Below are 18,945 nucleotides of genomic sequence, written 5' to 3'. Positions count from 1 at the left end.
ATCTGGACCATAGCCTGCTTATGACAGACTGAGAAACATTCATCGTCCGCGCCACAACCGCCTGTGTTGTGCCGATCTGTAGCATGCCAAGGGCACGTAACCTTTCATTTTGGGTAAGCCGACGCATATCAAAATTTGTTTTCTGGTCACTAAAACAATTAAAGTGATGTTTCCACCCTGAAATTCAATGCCACAATGACTGTAACATTCAAAGTTAGAGTCGTGCAAATCTTGGGTTGGACCCCCATGATGATCCCAAGCATCACCTGCATTCCATGCGGTAGCTATTGGTGCGTTTGGGCGTCACATGTAACTGGAAATGTTTCTTCTGTTAGGTTCTATAGTGACTTTTTTCGTAGTCATTTGTATATTTTAGTATTATGCCCCCAAAATCAAATATCCCCTACTTTTTTTGAATAGTATAGATGAAATATTGGACTAGCGTGACGTATTTCATTGAAAAGCACGTGTGGGATAGTGTCTGTATTTTAAGTTGTTTAATGGTCTCGAGCTAAAGGCATTGCGTAATATATTGAAACAACACTCGGCTAACGCCTCGTGCAGTATCAATATTACTGTCTCGCTCTCGACCATAGTTCAAACAGAAGAACGAAGAATAAAAATTGATTACTGCGTCCACCAGAACATGATCAGAGCAAAAATGTTACCTGTCAACTTTTATTTGGCCCATGATATTGTAAAAGTTGAAAAAATGTGTAGAATGAAAAAAAGCATTTCGAGGGGGAGGGGGGGATTCACAACGGAAAGATTTGCTTAGAAAAAGAATCGAAGTCCACCGATGTACACCTGGCGTGCTTTTAGTAGCCCGGGCATATTCATCTATCGGAAAAGTTGCCGTTGCCATTATTATATAAAACATGGCCTGAGACCATTTAAAAAAAAAACCCAGAATGTCTTTGAAAATTGAAATTCTTGTAAATAAAAGTACACGTAGTGGATATTGTTTCAAATATGGAAGGACATTGAGTGCTTCCAGTAATTATTAATGGGGATTTATATTTGTCATACGCATTTAAAATTCAATATAAACACAAAGACATAATAATATATACGTAAAAGAAAATACGCAGTGAAGGTAATAGAAGGCACGACAGGAGCAGCTGACAGTTAATATATTATGTGGGCTTTGTTCATGTTAAATCTTACCATTTTTAAAATTCTTTCAAGAATCTGTGTCTCCTGTATAATTTGCCATTCGACAAAGGATAAAAATATCTACACGTAGGCGAAAGCTGCTGGAACATTTGTAATTTTGCTGATGCTATGTCTGGCAATAGATAACAGTTGTATGTCAGTTATATGTCATTGAATATACAGCATAGAACTGACCATACATTTGTTGTGCCGTTTTTAAATTATCATCACTACATAATTGGTACCATTACATAGAGCTATAGGCAGCTCATACTTTGAAAACCTAAGTGCATTTAAAATACATGTAAAGTGCATGTAAAGAAGAGTTTCTCTAAAACCTATTGTATAACGTTAAAATTATCATAAACGATAATTATGATACAAAATTACTACCGGTACCAATGGTTAGCCTACGTGACATCCTCAAACGAGAAGTGATATCAGATGCTATAACAAAGTAAGCGAACTACTTAAAACTGCCCTCTGTTTGCCCCCCCCCCCCAATAATTTTAGAAAATTTGTGTTACGTTTCGGTAATCAATACCTTCTACGGTGAATAAATCCCACATCCCCACTCATAAACTTGCATGTTGTAGAGCATTTCCGACAGTCTATTTTTCACAATTTTCTTGGGAAGGTCCCCAATGGACTCGCAACTTTGGCGCTCACAAGGGGAAGTCGTTGAGGTTCGCAAGTCCGTTTGTTTGGCATTTTGTTCTCTGGTAGGATAAACTAGTGATCAGGCGACGGACAGACAGCATTTCCGGCAGTCTTTTTTTCAAAATTTTCTGGGGGAGGCCCCCCATACCCTCCGTAAGAACTCCCTACTTTGACGCTCGTGAGTGGGCTTCGTCGAGATTCGCAAGTCCGTTCGTTTGACACTTTAGCTCAACGATCAGTGCCTGAAATACTGTTTTTCAAAATTTTCTTGGGGAGCAATTTGAAGTTCGTACCTTTGCCCCTCCAATCACCGACGGCTGGCGCCGCCACTGATGATCGCCCCGAACTGGTAGACCACATGTTGTACGACAGCACGTGCAGAATCCCTTCACACAGGCATCTGAGACAGTACGTCAGACAGTGGGAACACACGGAAGACCCATCAGTACCGATACAGTGCGCCGACGTCTTATCAGGGAGAACATCCATTGTCGGAGACCTTACCGTGGACCGATCCTCACTCCTCGCCATTGACGTGAACGTCTATAGTTTGCCCAACAACACCAGAACTGGCGACACAGGCAATGGAGAACTGTTCTATTCACGGAGTCGGTATTGCGTATCAATTGCAGATGGCAGGACCAGAATATGGCGTCAACGTGGCCAGAGTTATTCTGACCAATCTGTCATGGAACCAGACTCATGGGGAGGTCCAAGCATAATTGTTTGGGGTGAAATAGGCCTGAACCAGAGAGTGGGTCCTGTGGTGTTCCAAAATCTTGGTCCAGGGAGAGGAGGCGGCATCACAGCAGTTCGCTAAATCGATCAAGCTCCCAGACCCCACGTCATACCACATTTCGCACGTCATCGAAACAACGTTTTCTAGCATGACAACGCCCTTAGTCCGGACTTAAACCCGATTGAACATCTTTGGGATGAAATTCAGAGGAGACTTAATAACGTCGTACCGAGACCATACACAGCCGATGGATTGTGCCAGGCTTTTCTGAGAGTGTGGTTCCAGGTGCCAATGGCGTTCATCAATCGTCTGATCCACTCCATGTACAGACGCTGTGCTGCTGTTATTGACACTCGCGGTGGACACACCAGATACGGATGTATAGGATGTGTATACACTCTAAACCTTCTCGTAATGTCTTGAAATTGTGATGAATTAATCACTAACGTGTCAACATACTGTTCACAAAAAATTGCTTTGATCTATTTAGTAAGTCGTTTTCTAGAATGAATTGATTAAAGTGCCTCTCTGATTTTAAAATTGTACTGACGTTTTTGGGTGTTCGTTTTTTTTTGCTGTTTAGTATAGTAAAAATTCATAATGTGTTATGTAAGAGCTAATTCTGCCTATTGCATGTCTTTATTTGGCTTCAGATGTTATATAATTTATAATTTAAACATTTATTAACATGAGAAGCCTATAATCAACTCTCTAGAACATCGGATGGCGAGATTTAAAAATTTAACGATAAAATGGACAATCGAGGCATAGTCTCGGTACCATTGCTACGATAATGAACTATCTACGCTATATCTTCAGTCTTAACTTCGCTCAGAATAAAGTAATTTGAATGGACATTTCAGTATATTCATTTTTTATTATCTATGTTTGAACTAGTACAGGGGCGGATTGGGCCATCGGGCGATCGCCCGAGGGGCCGGTCGGACAAAAAATGAAAAAAATAACTTTGTCCAATTCGCCTAAAAAACCTTTTTCTGCGATCGCCCGAGGGGCCGGTCGGACAAAAAATGAAAAAAATAACTTTGTCCTATTCGCCTAAAAAACCTTTTTTCTGCTAAACATTATATGGGGGTATTGGACCGGCCATGGAGCGACGATGATCATGTTGTATGTGGCCGATGGCTTTAACGGGCCGCCACGCCATCACTGGAATCTGGAATGGGCTGGTATAATAGACTTTCTGGGCCGGGTGTGCTAAGTGTGGGCCGGAATTCGGAATCCTGGTGGTTGTAAATTACTTGCAGGTCGGGGTTTTGGCCTAAATTAATCGATTTATGAGATATATTATTTGACAGAGATTATAATCAGATATGCCACCAAATCGCATATTTGGGGTTCATTTTTCAAAAGGGGGCCGCTCCGACACGGGAGCCCGGGCCTACTCGTTTTGGGGTGGAGTTTTTTTTGTTTTTTTGTTACTTTTTTTTTCAAACTTCAACAGTAATATCTTTTTATATTATTTTATTGCTTGAAAAGAGAGAGAGAGAGTCCATTTCTCTTCACTCAGTTCTTTGAAAACAAAACCCGGTTGATATTCTAGCCTATTTTTTTTCAATCATTCTGATAACTGAGTTCGTCAAGATATGAAGTCAATTATGATCGAGCACCTGCTCTGTTTCCTGAAGACGTTTTATAGCCCATTCTGTCAGACGCCATATAATGGAATAAGATTAGCCCGGTTGGAGCAGAACAGTGCCTAAAAATACTAATTAATTTGCACTCGTACATTTATACCATTTATAGTATAGTTAAAACGTAAATATGTCAATGATGGGTTGACCGATTTCTCCCGAAAGTTGCATACGCCTGCTATGTGACTGCTTTTCTGTACAGGCATGCGTCATAATAATATGGTGAGCGGACAGCAATTGAATTCCAACTCAGGGCCCTTAAGAGGGAATAAAATGTGCTGGGGCGAGACCTTTTTTGCCCCCCCCCCTCCTTTCCAACACTAGTCATATCTAGATGATTCAGTTTTGAGGTATCAAAGGTCTATTTAAAAGCAATTGTGGACCATAATTGCCCATTTCAATTTTAAACTTTGATATTCATGGGCCCCATAGACTCTTATGGGCCCTGGCGCGGCGCACCGGCTGCCCCCCCCCCTCTCGTCAGGCCTGTCCAACTATCAAAGGTTCTTTTACGTTCGCGCCAATGTGTACACGCGACCTTGATTTTGCGTACAATCCGAACGACAAGACGCTGTTCACTGCCAGACCCTTAAAAAAATTCGCATTGCACCATACTGGCCAGGGGAAAAGAACGCTGTAAAGCCTAGGAACTTTCTCGGCTAACAATGTGATTGAACCCCAGACCCCCTGGTTATAGTGAGCTAGTTCCCAACACTCTGGGCCACACGATCCCATAAAAAATAATCTATGAAATGTGAATGCAATATGTACCTATTATTCAACATCGACCTGAATTTTCATATCTATAAATAGATCCGAATGCATTATTTATAGATATAGAAACTTCGGGTCTTATAGAACTTAGTTCAGCCGTGTAATACTGTGTTATTGAATTACTTTATAACAAGAAGTTTATCACAATAATATGTATTTAAGAGTATTATTACATATTATATGCTATAAATAGCACGGAACAAATAAAACTATGTAATATCTAGGGGTAGTATATCCTACAACCATGTAGCCAGTCACGCAATAAATCTTTGTAAACAACGCAAAGTGCATACACACACGTTTGTTTTTTTCCGTTAAACGTAAACAACGATATAAGATTTTTACTTGTTTGTTAGTTTACAAGGAAAATAAAATTTAAAAAAAACAACATTATATCTGCTTTAATTTCTTTAGAAAAACTGTATTTGAAAAATAAGGAAGCGCACTTCTTATTCATACATATATTTATAGCAATTGTGTTTGGATAAAAATATATCAAAATCTCTGATTTGCCGAGCCCTTACAGGGTAAGGGTGACAAGCGCAGTTACTCAAAAGAGGTCCCCTCCCCCGATCCCCAACCGAGTTAAAAAGCATTCTCGGTATCTCTGTGGCGAATAATAATTATGGAAGGACCGGGATGGCGACAAAATAGATATATCCCACCCATGACATGTGGGCGTTTGAAAATAACCATGTATCGACGTGAAACTCGGTCTATATACAGTGCAATGACTAAACCTCTTGAAAATTCTAATAGGCTTTACAGTTGGTGTTAGAATGATACGTTACTACGATAATTTTTTTTAGCGCTCTAGCTTGGGGTCCTAATTGGGTGTACCCCCCCCCCCCCCTTTGGCATGAACAATTCAACCCCATACTACAATCATTGCCACTGTCGGAAATTTCAAGCAGTAATGTTTTCGTGGAAAGATACAACTGTGTCAAGCGCCGTGTTTTATTCTGCGATGCCCTGACAGAAAACAACTTTTTTCAATGCAATAATATATTAGACCAACCCAGGCAACCGTCTGCTTTGTAATATATATATATATATATCAACCTGAATGGAGATTTTTTTGGACATAATATGGGTATAGGATCGTTTTCAATATCATAACATGTACAGGGTATAGTAGGCCTAAATAATTTATTATGTGTTCTATTTTTTTTTTTAAAAAAAACGGTTATAATGTATTTTATTAAGCCTGCAGGGTAAGGTGCTGTGACTCTAGTTTAATTTGAACATCAATTTTCTCTATACGATGATTACAATAAATTGTCCAAAAGTTCATTTAGCAGAACACAGGTCAGACAAAAGAGCCATATTCCATACCTGTTTATAAAGCTGTTTACAACAAGTACTACATTTTAGTCGATAACAGAAATACCTCGACTTGTTGAACAATGTCAAGGTCGTTTTTGCTGACATTGGCCCATAAAATAAAGACACACAAAGGAAGTTGAAGTGAAACTGTTGTATTATTCCCATTGAACATAATTTAAAACATCCATTATTTATTTAAAGATTAATCGTGGCTAAGCGCCTTTCGTTTTGGAATATTTTCAGCGGCGTTCTTTCACAGAAATGATCAAATACGAGGTTGGCAAGACTCAATTATATTTGATATTATAAACATCACACATGCCGCACGGTATGTCGGCATATTCCGTAAGGTCAAGATCACTGGCGAACTGTGCACAGGTTTTACAAACAAGACGATGAACCAGAAACAATAGATCAGATTTAAGTGAACCGGGCTATAGACTAACATAACTGCCATTCCAAATTGCTCAAATCAATTTAATCTTGGTGTCAATTTTGTCTGAGAAGTGGCATATCAGTATATTACTAATCAGTGATTAATAATCCAATACAGCTGGGGGGTGCTGAAATATTGACGGACAAGTATATCTTTTTTTTTATGGTCTAAAATTTTTTTCCACAGGGGGGGGGGGGGGGGGGGGTGGAACTTTTTACAGGGGAAGCTTTGTGTGACTATCACCATTTGAAAATAAATTTAGGCAGCCCCATGCTGCCTTAATATTGCCACAAACTACCGCCACAAAAGACCCTCACATCCAACCTGCTCATATTTTTTTCTAAGTTTAAATCATATTGTTGTTGGAGATGATAATAACAGATCCCTACATATTTGTTATGAGATTCCTGCACTTTTATAATAGCATACCGACCCATGGGGTCTCCTTTTGTTAATATCCCCAGTAAGGACCCCCTCGCCATTTATTCCCAACTGAAAAGTTATGTCTCTTACATTGAAACTGCCACATGTTGAACAAAAACGTCTATATCTTAAGAAAATAAATGTCTTGTGTTCATTTTGGTAGGGTGTCTTTCAAAGTGTGACAGCATTTCTCATAATTTTGAAAATATTTTCAAATGTAATTTCATTTTAAAAGCATTAAACAGATGTAAAGCAAAGATCGGTTGATATAGTTAACTAAACGGTTGAATTGATAAACCTGAAGTTCCAGTGCAGAGAAAAGATTTCAAGAACTGCTTTCATGTTGACTAAAACAAATTTTCTATAATTTAAATCGTATTGTCTAATGTTGTGTATGCACTTCAAAATTGTTAGTGCTGAAAACACTTATGAGCCAGGGAATTTTTAAATAAAGTTAAGTAGTGGGCAAATGCACCACTTCTGATAAAAATTGACCCACTGCTTTGTAAGAAAGTAGAGAAGCAGTGGGGAAATACTGATGGTCGTTGTGAAGCGAAAATCACACACCTTTGGTATTATTTGAGAGAGGAGAGGTAGCATATTTAGGTAAAATATTCATAAAAAATAGTAGATTCGCTGTGACCTTGAAATTTCTGTGGTATTCATCACTCACCACTTATTGTTTTCCGTTACCTACAGTGTCTGTTGCATTCTTGTTATGGACAGTTCGAAGTCAAACTCTGATAATTCCTTTAGGAACGGTCTCTTATCAGACACTGATGTTGTCTTTAATCGCTGTCCATTTATCATAAATTTTAAAGCCTAAGTAAATTCTCAGATTATCCCCTGACCATGTCTTTTTCTGTGGTTTTTATTTCATAAACAGTTGTACGTTTCAGTCTCTCACTTTTCCACGTCCGCTCACCATCAAGCGCTCCCTAAAAGTCATGATGTTGGACAATCTACGCGTTCAACCTTGACGTCACTCTAGCAGACAGCCCTTAATCTTCACGCTGCCAATTATTAGTAACACCCTCTCATGTTTGCCCTGTGGTTGTTTTTCAAGGAATCCAGTATTTTTCTAGTAAGATTGGGTGTCTCTACTTTCCATATATGCCAAAATAACCACCTTATAAATACTTTTGTGGGAAAGTGTCTTTAAATGTAGAAGCTGTATCATGTTTTAATTATATATTAACTTAGAAGTTTAAATTCTAATGCCAAATATCTTCACTATGAATTTGATTGTTTTTGTGCTTTATATTGGACCATTATTTGGGTGTGCAAATTAGGAATCCTCAATGTTTTGGTGTGGCTCTACCTATAATAATATTGTAGATCCACCGAAAAGAATCTCTGGCAAACAAAAATGGCTCAAAAATAGTTAATGCAAAACGAATATATTGAGAATTTCATTGAAATTACTTTTTTTTTTAGCAAATTTATCAATGGTTGTAGTTTTGACATGTGTGTGCATTGGTCATAACTACCGTACTGGTCATTCGGGTCTTAGTCTGGCTTATCCATTTTAAATTAAATCATTAAATGGCCAAACCATTCTAATCTACTTAAAATCTGAGGCATTCGATGACATTGAGAGTTGATTATGGTCTGGTCATGTTAATAAATGTCTAATTAATAATTTATATAACATTTAAGGCCCCAAAAAAGACCTGCAATAGGCAGATTTAGCTCTTACATAATGCCTATTTAATGAAGTGGTAAATAGATTTCTAGACGACTGCTACTAAATGGACCATATGCCAAAAATACAAATACTGTTAATTATGTATAATGACGTTCTCTTGAGAAAAATGGGCATGGTGTCAATTTTATTCATAAATGGTTATGTGTACATTTATTTTACTAGGTATTGTAACATATATAATTAGATAAATATATTTGCCTGATTAGCAGCAATAATAGTTTATGTTGTAACTTGTCATGTGCACTAGTTAGAACTCATGTTTTGTGCAATCATTTTATCCACTCTGAGAAAAACAAAGGCAACTTAGCAATAAAATGATCAAGTATTTACCAAAAATCTGTCATGGTTCATTTCACTATGCTCAGCCGCAAACACAAGTGCATTTTCTTAATTCTTCAAACGAATAATCCTGGATCAGTGATTATTAACAGACAGTTAATGCTAGAAAAATACAAAACCTGCCGCTGCCAGGCAGGATACGCTCACATTTTGCAAGACATGGATAGAGAACAAGATAACAACAAACTCGATTTTGTGTACAATCAGGGGCAATAATCCAGAAAGTTATGGTCTGAAAGCACAAATATCTAAAGGGACTGAGATATTTGGGATATAAAGATATGTTTTGAGTTTCATCAAAATCGGATAAAAATTGTGCCCTCTAGAGGGTCCACAACCTTTGTATTACATACTTTTACACAATTTGTGTACAAACAGCGGCCATTTTGTTGGGCAGTTTCATTTCAATTTTCCCGAAATTCAAAGTCAACCTTCATTATGGTGGAATGATGGTATATTTAAATGGTTTTTAAAATCAGAAAACAAAAATGTGACCTCTAGAGAATCCGCAAGCTAAAAATGCGATTTTTTGAACAATCAGGGGCCATAATCCAGGAAGTTACGTTCGCATATGCGCGATTATCAAAAGGAACCAAGATCTTAGTGTGTAACGGTGATATATTCACACGTGTTTTTTTTTAAATCGGATAATAATTGTGACCTCTTGAGGGACCACAAGCTAAACACGCGATTTTTCGTACACTCGGGGGCCATAATTCACGAAGTTATGATCTGATATGCACGAATATCGAAAGGATCCAAGATCTTTGGGTTATAATCATGCATTTCAGGTTACATCAAAATCAGGAGAAAATTGTGACCTCTAGCATGCCCACAAGCTAAAACGTGATTTTTCGTATAATCAGGGGTCATAATCCATGAAGTTATGTATCACAATACATGCCAATATCGAAGGTAACCAAGATCTTTGGGAGATAGACCTATATTTTAAGTTTCGTCAAAATCATCGGATAAAAATTGTGACCTGTAGAGTGTCCACAAACAAATGGTGGACGGACGGACAGGGGCGATGGCATAATACGTCCACATGAATATGTGGGCATATAAAAAAAGAATATTCCAATTGTCAATTAAATATCTATTTATTTCTCCTCTTCTAATAATAATTGTGTAGCCTGCATCACTAACTTTTCTGAAATCAATTAGTCCTTCAGCAAAATTCATCAATTATTATTAAGAAAATATCACAATACATGTATTAAGATGGACAAATTATAAATAATGGCTACTTTTTCTGCAAGTTATCAAAATTAACAAATTATTAATGTGAAATATCTATAAATAATATAATCAAGGAAAGAAAAGCCCAAGTATTTTCCCACACATGTTAAATAACCAGAATTTTTGCCATGAGTAAATAAACTAAGAACCTTTAGTATTGTAAAAAGTAAAACACAGGTGCATATATATAACATAAAGATTTATAACAATTATTATATAAGCTTATATTGCAGCCTGACAAAATTTCCACTATATACAAAATATTTACACTAATAATACACATCTCTATATTACAATATAAGAACAGATTTCAAAAGGAAAATATACACCTTTACAAAATGATATAAGCAGTTTTCTGATTATTACAAACATATATATACTGTACTAACTATTAACCATATTTAATAATACTATGATATTCCCATAGTTAGTTATTTTCATAAGATGGAGAGAAATAAGATTAAAAGTTCACTAAGCCCAAATTCAGATATTTTTGGGACTAACACGTGGTATGTCTTCATTTCAATAAATTGCTTGTACAAGGGTCTTTAGCAGTGATAGGAAACCAGAGGACCCAGCAAGAAGCCTAAAGTTTAAGCAGGCTACCCTACTCCTTGCCACGAACAAGGCAGACTTGATCTCAAGTGACCATGTTAGATGACTCAGCATTATATTTTTATAAAATACCTGACTGACAATAGTATAATATGTGGAACTTAACAAAAATACATCAAGAAAGCAACAATGTGCACACAAACAAAATGGAACGGACTCTGTATAATTGGTGCACTCGTTTCTTCAAACAATAAAATAAAAGATGCAAAATCACAAAATACACCACATTATACAGAAGACCATAGATTAATACAACAACTTATACTTTGTACATAAAAATTTTAACAATTGAATTAACAATAATACAATTCTACAAACTGTTCATTGATAATAAACGAGCCTTGAAACCAAAAGAAAATTGAAATAACCTTAGTTTATTAATTTATATGTCAGAATATTAATATTTACATAGAGCTATCAAAGAAATTAGATTAAAATGATGAGAATGTACATTAGTCTCATGAAATAAGATTGGCCTCTTGCTCTATTTGTTTTAAGATTTCTTGTTCTAAATCATCTTCAAGTTCTGGACCCTCATCAACCATTTCATAATCCTGTAATTCTTGTTGTAATTCCTTCTCCCATGCATCTTCTGAAAATATTGATTTAAATGAAAAAGTTAAAACCTTCCTTTCATGGCCAATCTAATTAAAATCAGATCTCTGTTTCATTCTGACTTGGATATAGGCCTATAATTGCTGTGTAAGTAAAAGAACCCTTCACAGAAGCAATTTGATGAATAGTAATTGGAAACGCTTTTGTTGTTGTGCTGACAACATGTTCAACTCCATTTCTTCTCTTCCTGTGTATTTAATGATATGCAGTGTAGATATAAACAACAGCACTACACACAAAACAAAACCAACAATATAAACCTGTGGACAAGACAAACAACATTTCTTTTTATATCAAATCAAGTAGGACTGAGGTACTTTTTGATCAAATCCCAAATATCAAAAAAAATATCTGAATATGTAATAAGTAAATAAATATCAATAGTGTTGTCATAAAGTAAAACTTTTGCTATTTGTATTAAAACTTTGATGTTCTATTATTACAGTTTAAAGTTAAAGGGGTAGACTGGAATTAACATTATATCAAGGTTTATATTTTGTTTAGTTTACATCTTATCACCTAGACAACCAACCCAACAACTGGCACTTTACCAGTCACCATTAAAACTTTCTATACCACTAATAACTATTTTTAATACACTTTGACAGACTTAGACAAAGATGGGGTGCCAGGCAATGAAATATATGCAAACCAGCTGTTATATTATCCAAGGTGTTTGAACATTAAAGATACATTATGGGAGATTCGGTAACGAGTTGGCAGTTCTCACTATAATAGTTAAAAACTAGATAAGGTAGAAGGCAATTTGGTGAAAATTTCATTCAAATTGATTCACTATGAAACGAGAACTAAGCGACTGAGATTCCCATAAGCCTCGGTCATCATTACTAAAGTCAGTACGATAAACAGCATAGTCTCGATCATCCATTTAATCGTTGAATGAGAAGGAAAGTTATGCAGTAAATCGGCTTACAATCCACTAAAGATCGCAGGCTAGCGCAGCCATCTAGAGTTGATTATGGCCTGGATAGGTTAATTAATGTCTAATTTACATAGTCTCGATCATCCATTTAATCGTTGAATGAGAAGGAAAGTTATGCAGTAAATCGGCTTACAATCCACTAAAGATCGCAGGCTAGCGCAGCCATCTAGAGTTGATTATGGCCTGGATAGGTTAATTAATGTCTAATTAATAATTTAAATAACATTTCAGGCCTAAAGAAAGACCTGAAATAGGCAGATTTAGCTCTTGCATAATGCATGTTTAATTTATGTCATAACAACTGGCATCTGAAGTACATGTATAGATGGGTTATAAGAAGAGTTATAGTGTCCCAAAATGTGTGATAGACAGACAGACATACCCATTTGAATAGTCCCCAATGCAGTCCCCAATACTGGTTTTTGTATTGAAACCCTGATAACATATCCAAATGAAAATGAATGTGGTTTACAAGGTGACACCTTTGACAGCTTTTCCCCAGTATGACGCCACTGCTTTCACCTCCCACGACTCCTCATATAAACCTGATGAAGGATATTTGGGACATCTTTGGGAGTCTGTTACAGGCACTGGACTGGACTCACCTATAGAGACTTTAGAATAATTGGAAGAAGCTCTTTTTGGGAATGCCTACAGTTGACCATTTCAGCAATTCAGACAATATACTGATGGAAGAGACTAAGGTTGGAAGCTGTCATCAGACTTACACGTTATTGATTTCATCTTTGGGCTGAAAATTGCGTTCCTGACTATGCACCACCATACTTATTGTGGCTACCGTCTTTGAACAAAACGGTGCCATTGAGTTTTAGTCAAAATTATGATAAATACCTTAAAGGCTTCTGCATGCAAACCACATTCCTTTTCATTTTCCTGTGGTTATGTTATCAGGGTTTCAATTCCAACCCTTGAATAACTGGTCATTGTAAAATATACGCAGGGGTGTTTAATTATTTTCTTTGTTTATTAGACTGAAGTGTTCCACTATAATGTTGTTGGCGGTGACGACTTTGAACCCTGCCTTATAATACGAACTGCGTCATAGTGAGTTTTCAGAGCAGTACTACTACAGGTGGAAGGGAAGGATAAAATTTAAAGTTACACCACATTAAAGATGCATTATGTAAGATTAAGATAAAGAACTGGACGTTCTTGCTATAATAGTTCGTGAATAAATGAATATATTGAATGTACTTAAATACCCTATTTTTAAAATTCTGTATTATTATATTTTTACACTAATTATTATACACAGATCTGTTTGAGATTTTATTTTTCGATGAATAGGTTAAATAGGTGCAAACTAGTGCTAATATAAGGTTACTGATTAGAGTTAGTGAAAAGGTTAGAGTTAGAATTAAAAACCACTGTCGACAAAACATCAGTATATTCCACTCTTTAATTATCAGAAGCAAATTCCCTCATTACTTGCTTAAACAATATTTTATTCAATAAACTGAACTGGATTTAGCAACATTCCCTCATTACTTGCTTATGTTGTCGTTGATCTCTGAAACTAACTCCTAGTGTTCAGAACTACAAATCTCTAAGTGACTTGAGTATGTGTGATGTAATTTGAATATAAAATAACACTGGGAATATGGTATGTTCAGATAATAAGCCTGAATGCAAAATTTAAGATAAACATGTTTTCAGGGAAGATTATTTTGAATGTGAAATATTTTCAAAATCCATAACATTTATTTTATTAAATGTCTCGATTTGCTATAAATATCTTGTTTATGATGCTTTTATTTGAAGAGATTTTATTGTTTGGTGTGAGCTACTCTAATTAAAGTCTTCGATCATCACTGGGGGAGATTTTTAATCCTTTGCAAACTTACAATATTATTTTATTTTATTTTTTTCATTAAATGATAAATTACTTGTGAAAAATCAGATATCATATAGTCTGAAAAATACAAATGATGATCAGCAAATTTAACTTTATTAAAACACAATTCATAAAAACCCAATAAAATCTTTTGACACCACTTTTGAAGCCATCACCACACCTGAGTGTATCCCTCATCTTACCTAGTCCTCTAATTCCATCAATTCATCCAAAAGTTCCTTTTCCCATTCCTCAGATGTGTTATCATCATCATCATCCTCTATTTTGGAGAATGGAGATACATGTTTATTTTTTCTTAAACCTTTATTTAAATGCATTGTATATGTACGCATAGATTCTAATATTCCCATAAATATCCCACCCAAAAACGTATTTAATTTGCTATGTATGTTGTTAGTTATTTTGCCAATAGCTTTTCAATCACACTATAAATAAGGACATTTTTGTTTTGGGTCAAGTGTTATTACATACAGATCTGGGATCGTTTGGTTATAGTTATAACAATAAAGGAATAATTCAAAATCGATTTCACTTAATTATTAGAAAATCCATTAAATTGGTGAAGTCTAGACCAACTTTTGTGGTTAAAGTAATGAAATAATCGAACTGATCACATAAAACAACCAGTTTATAGTGTCCATATCCTTGCGCCAGGAGTTCTAATGAAAGGTGGAGAACTTGGGAGTTCACAGCAGTTAAATATGCTGGTTGGGACTGATTGTCTTCATAATCCTTTGAAGACTGTTTTATCCCTGTTTTAAGTTTCTAAATAGTAAGCTTATATTATTTCATGTAACACTGTGTGCTCCATGCTCTTCTGTCCATATAAAATCCTTATTTTTACTTTCAAAACTGACAGTTTTAAAAACTAAAAGGAACAAATAATTGGTATTATGTTCTTCAAAGTTCAATTACTTTCTACCATTGCCTCAGCTTTCGTTAGTCTTGTTGGTGCAGTATAGTAGGACATTAAACCCCTTTCATTTCTAACAATGCCAATAGTGTCAATTTATATCTCTCTGGAGACGAAAAAAATGTGATGAAACAAACTTCCTTGGAGAATGAGACATCCAAATGGTGCTCAGAGCTTCTAAGTTCTACTCTCCTGATGGAGACAAGAGCTAAAACTTCACATTTATTTACCTTCTCTTACAGCTAATTGTTCCATTTCTTTCTTCAGAGCTTCTTCATCCATCTGGTTCTCAGAGAAAGCATCACTTACAAACTCATTTTCATTAGGACTGTCAGGTTGTTGGGATTCCAGTTCTTTATCTACAGCAGGTACAGCTTTAGCGCTGGTTACTTCTCCTGTAATAAATCAAATAAACTGAAGAAACAACGGCGTTGGATTAAGTTTCTTCCAAATATTCCCTCTACATTTCATTGAAAAATATCAAAAACTACCTAGAAAAATATATTTGTTACCAAAAACCATTGCATCTCTTTAAGATACTTTCAGGGAAGCTTTCTTGACAACCTACAAATTTAAGTAAGTAATTTGTATAATTTGTTTTGGGCTTATTAAGCAATTTGTGTCTATACTTTTTGTCATTAAAAATATTACGCATTCACATGCTGTGAATCCAGATATATATCAGTCTCAAAGGATAAACAAATTATCCAATTATGCCTATGGGAATATCTGTAAACCATTATTTGTGTTTCATCATAAAAACCTTGGACTGCTTACACGAATCATAATAATTCCTAACATTCCCATTAAAGAATGCTGCCTGGCAGAAACATCTCATCCAAATTAATATATTTTCTAATGAATCATAAAATGCCTGGTGGTTGGGGCATAACAATTTGTCACTAACTGAAAATATTTCCTGCTTTCAAAAAACATTTTATATTAATTAAGTCAAGGATCAAGAATTTTACAAAATATATTTTAACACACTAGAACCACTAGAATAAATAACAGAAAATCAAAGACACTCTACATCTATTAGTGCTCAATTCAAACTTTCATGTCTGTATTAAACCAAGCTGGGTTTTTTTTCTTTTGCTGTTCACTTTTAGGGGGATGGGGGGAAATTAGGACTGGTGAAAAATATCGATATAGCCGATAATCGTCGGCAACTACGGCAAAATATTGATATTGATATTCAGTTCTTGATATTGATACTCGTCTAAAAAATAAAGCAGCTTCTATTAAATGAAATTAACAGAATGTTTGGTGTCAAATAATCACCGTCATATCATTCAAAACACATCATTCAAAACACGCTATTTCTTAATAACACCATCAGATAAGCTGTGAACGAAACAAACATTTAGAAAACATAGTTTGAGGATTATAGTTATTTTATATTTGAACAATAACACATTTAAATGCATTATTAGCATACAAACAGTCATTTCTTTCAACTTCAAATTTTCACATTTATCAATATCGCTTAAATGGTTGCCGATATCAATATTTGAAATCGGTATCGATTGCCAGCCCTATGTAAAACTGATCTAAATTGTCAGAAACAACTTTCAACTGTTCATTCTATTCATTTTAATTACTTGTATGATTAATCCTATAAAACTTGATCTTATCAGTGGGTTACCTTGACATTGGGTATTCACTTCAGGAATAACCACAACCTACTGTTATTGAGAAAACATGTCTACTAATCACTTATCTTGTAAACATGTACCATAAATCATATTATTCCTTATGCTAGTATTGTATTTTGTAAAATGTAATCAGATATGGGTACTGTGTCCAGTTTTATTTAGTCTCATGGCATAATGGCAATAAGATTTTACAAGTGCTGTACACAACTAAGAGTATGCTTTCTTGTAATAATACCTATCATAGGCTCATCTGTGTAAGGATTACTTTTTGTACATAAAAGTTTTGTATTAACTTCAATATTTAAAATTTCTTTCATCATGTATATTTATTTTGTATTCTATTGACTTGTGTATATTGTCAATACAATTGAATGTGTTGAGTCTGTTACGGTAGCACTTAGTCATTTGGATAGTTCTGAAATATAAGACCCAAAAGTGTACACATTGGCATGCAAATAGAACCCCTTAAAGTTGGAATGTGATGAAGAGGAGTCATAAATGCCACTGTAAGGTCAAAATTTTCTCCCTAGTTTAGCAGACCCGATCACATAAAATATCCAAATGTTAGTGTCAAAACTGCTAATACATTGTGTTTAGTGTTGATTAGATATTAAAATCGATTCCTATCAGTTGGGAAAAGTATGCCTCTTTAATTAAACACAGTATTCATATTTATGATTCAACACTGATTTATGTTCAAATATGCCTACATATTGTTAGTTTTTTTGCCCTTAAATAATATCGCAATAAACATGAATGTCAACCTACTTCTATTACAATTAAAAACAGAAATAATATAATGCAACTTCCGTCCACTTAATGTTAACAATAATATTAATATAAGTCATTGTAATAAAATATTCATATTTATTGTTTGTTACCAAGCCCACACCTCTCAGACAAACACAATATAATCATTTTCATGATGCTCTTTTAGTAATAGGAACCCACTGATAAAAATATGTTATCGATTTCTTATTTTTGTAACATTTTTATCAGGCATTAAATATTTCAGATAGTATTAGTAACACATTTTGCGCAATGGTTGGATTTATTGTTTGGTCAAAAGAATTTGGTTGGTTGATTTAGTATCACCTACAAAAGGCAAGCTATTGCAACTGGCTTGAATCGGTAGGTTGTGTCAGTGACACATTTTATATGTCAATAATTGAGGAACATTCCATAATGGATCTGATTTCTGCTTCCTCTGTTTGGTCTAACCCGATCAAATTAGTACAGCATCACAATCGAGGCCAGTCTAGAAGGAACTTGTAAAAGCTAGATTTCACTGGGTTAGTTTGGCTAGTCCTAATTAAGGAGGAACCCTATCAAAATCTAGAGTCATGCCAACTGTCCCTATTACAAAACACTAGTAAATGCGCTACTGGTGAGAGTTATTGAAATGCATTTTTATACGCCCACATTTTCATGTGGACGTATTATGCCGTCGCCCCTGTCCGTCCGTCCACAATTTGTTTGTGGACACTCTAGAGGTCACAATTCTTATCCGATTTTGAGGAAACTTGAAATATAGGTTTATCTCCAAAAGATCTCGGCTGCTTTCGATATTGGCATGTATCGGATCGAAACTTCATGGATTATGGCCCCTGTTTGTACGAAAAATCACGTTTTTAGCTTGTGGACCCTATAGAGGTCACAATTTTTATCCGATTTTATTGAAACTTGAAATGTAAGTTTATAACCCAAAGATCTCGGTTCCTTTCGATATTCACGCATATCGGACCATAACTTCCTGAATTATGGCCCCTGATTGTACGGAAAATATCACGTTTTTAGCTTGTGGACCCTATAGAAGTCATAATTTTTATCCAATTTAAAAAACTGTATTATTATATCACTGTTACACCCTA

General features: G+C 35.3%; 1 protein-coding gene across 3 annotated transcripts in view; it reads right to left on the bottom strand.

The window, feature by feature from the left end:
* Positions 1–10,296: 10,296 nt before the first annotated feature.
* LOC126810498 (synapse-associated protein 1) overlaps positions 10,297–18,945 on the bottom strand; it is a 39,398-nt gene continuing 30,749 nt past the window's right edge. For 2 of the 3 annotated variants that reach the window (XM_050535595.2, XM_050535596.2), the window contains 2 exons: positions 15,647–15,811; positions 10,297–11,661 (listed from right to left, as the gene is read on the bottom strand). In XM_050535595.2, the coding sequence (XP_050391552.1) occupies positions 11,528–11,661; positions 15,647–15,811 (299 nt within the window). In that variant the 3' untranslated portion in view covers positions 10,297–11,527. Of the gene's footprint in view, positions 11,662–14,685; positions 14,763–15,646; positions 15,812–18,945 lie in introns of all 3 variants that reach the window. The other variant, XM_050535597.2, reaches the window with a different exon arrangement.

This window comes from Patella vulgata, chromosome 2 (genome assembly GCF_932274485.2).
Source record: "Patella vulgata chromosome 2, xgPatVulg1.2, whole genome shotgun sequence".
In the NCBI taxonomy this organism is placed as follows: domain Eukaryota; kingdom Metazoa; phylum Mollusca; class Gastropoda; family Patellidae; genus Patella; species Patella vulgata.
Note: the sequence above shows the minus strand (reverse complement) of the source record. Positions and strands in the feature narration are given on the sequence as shown.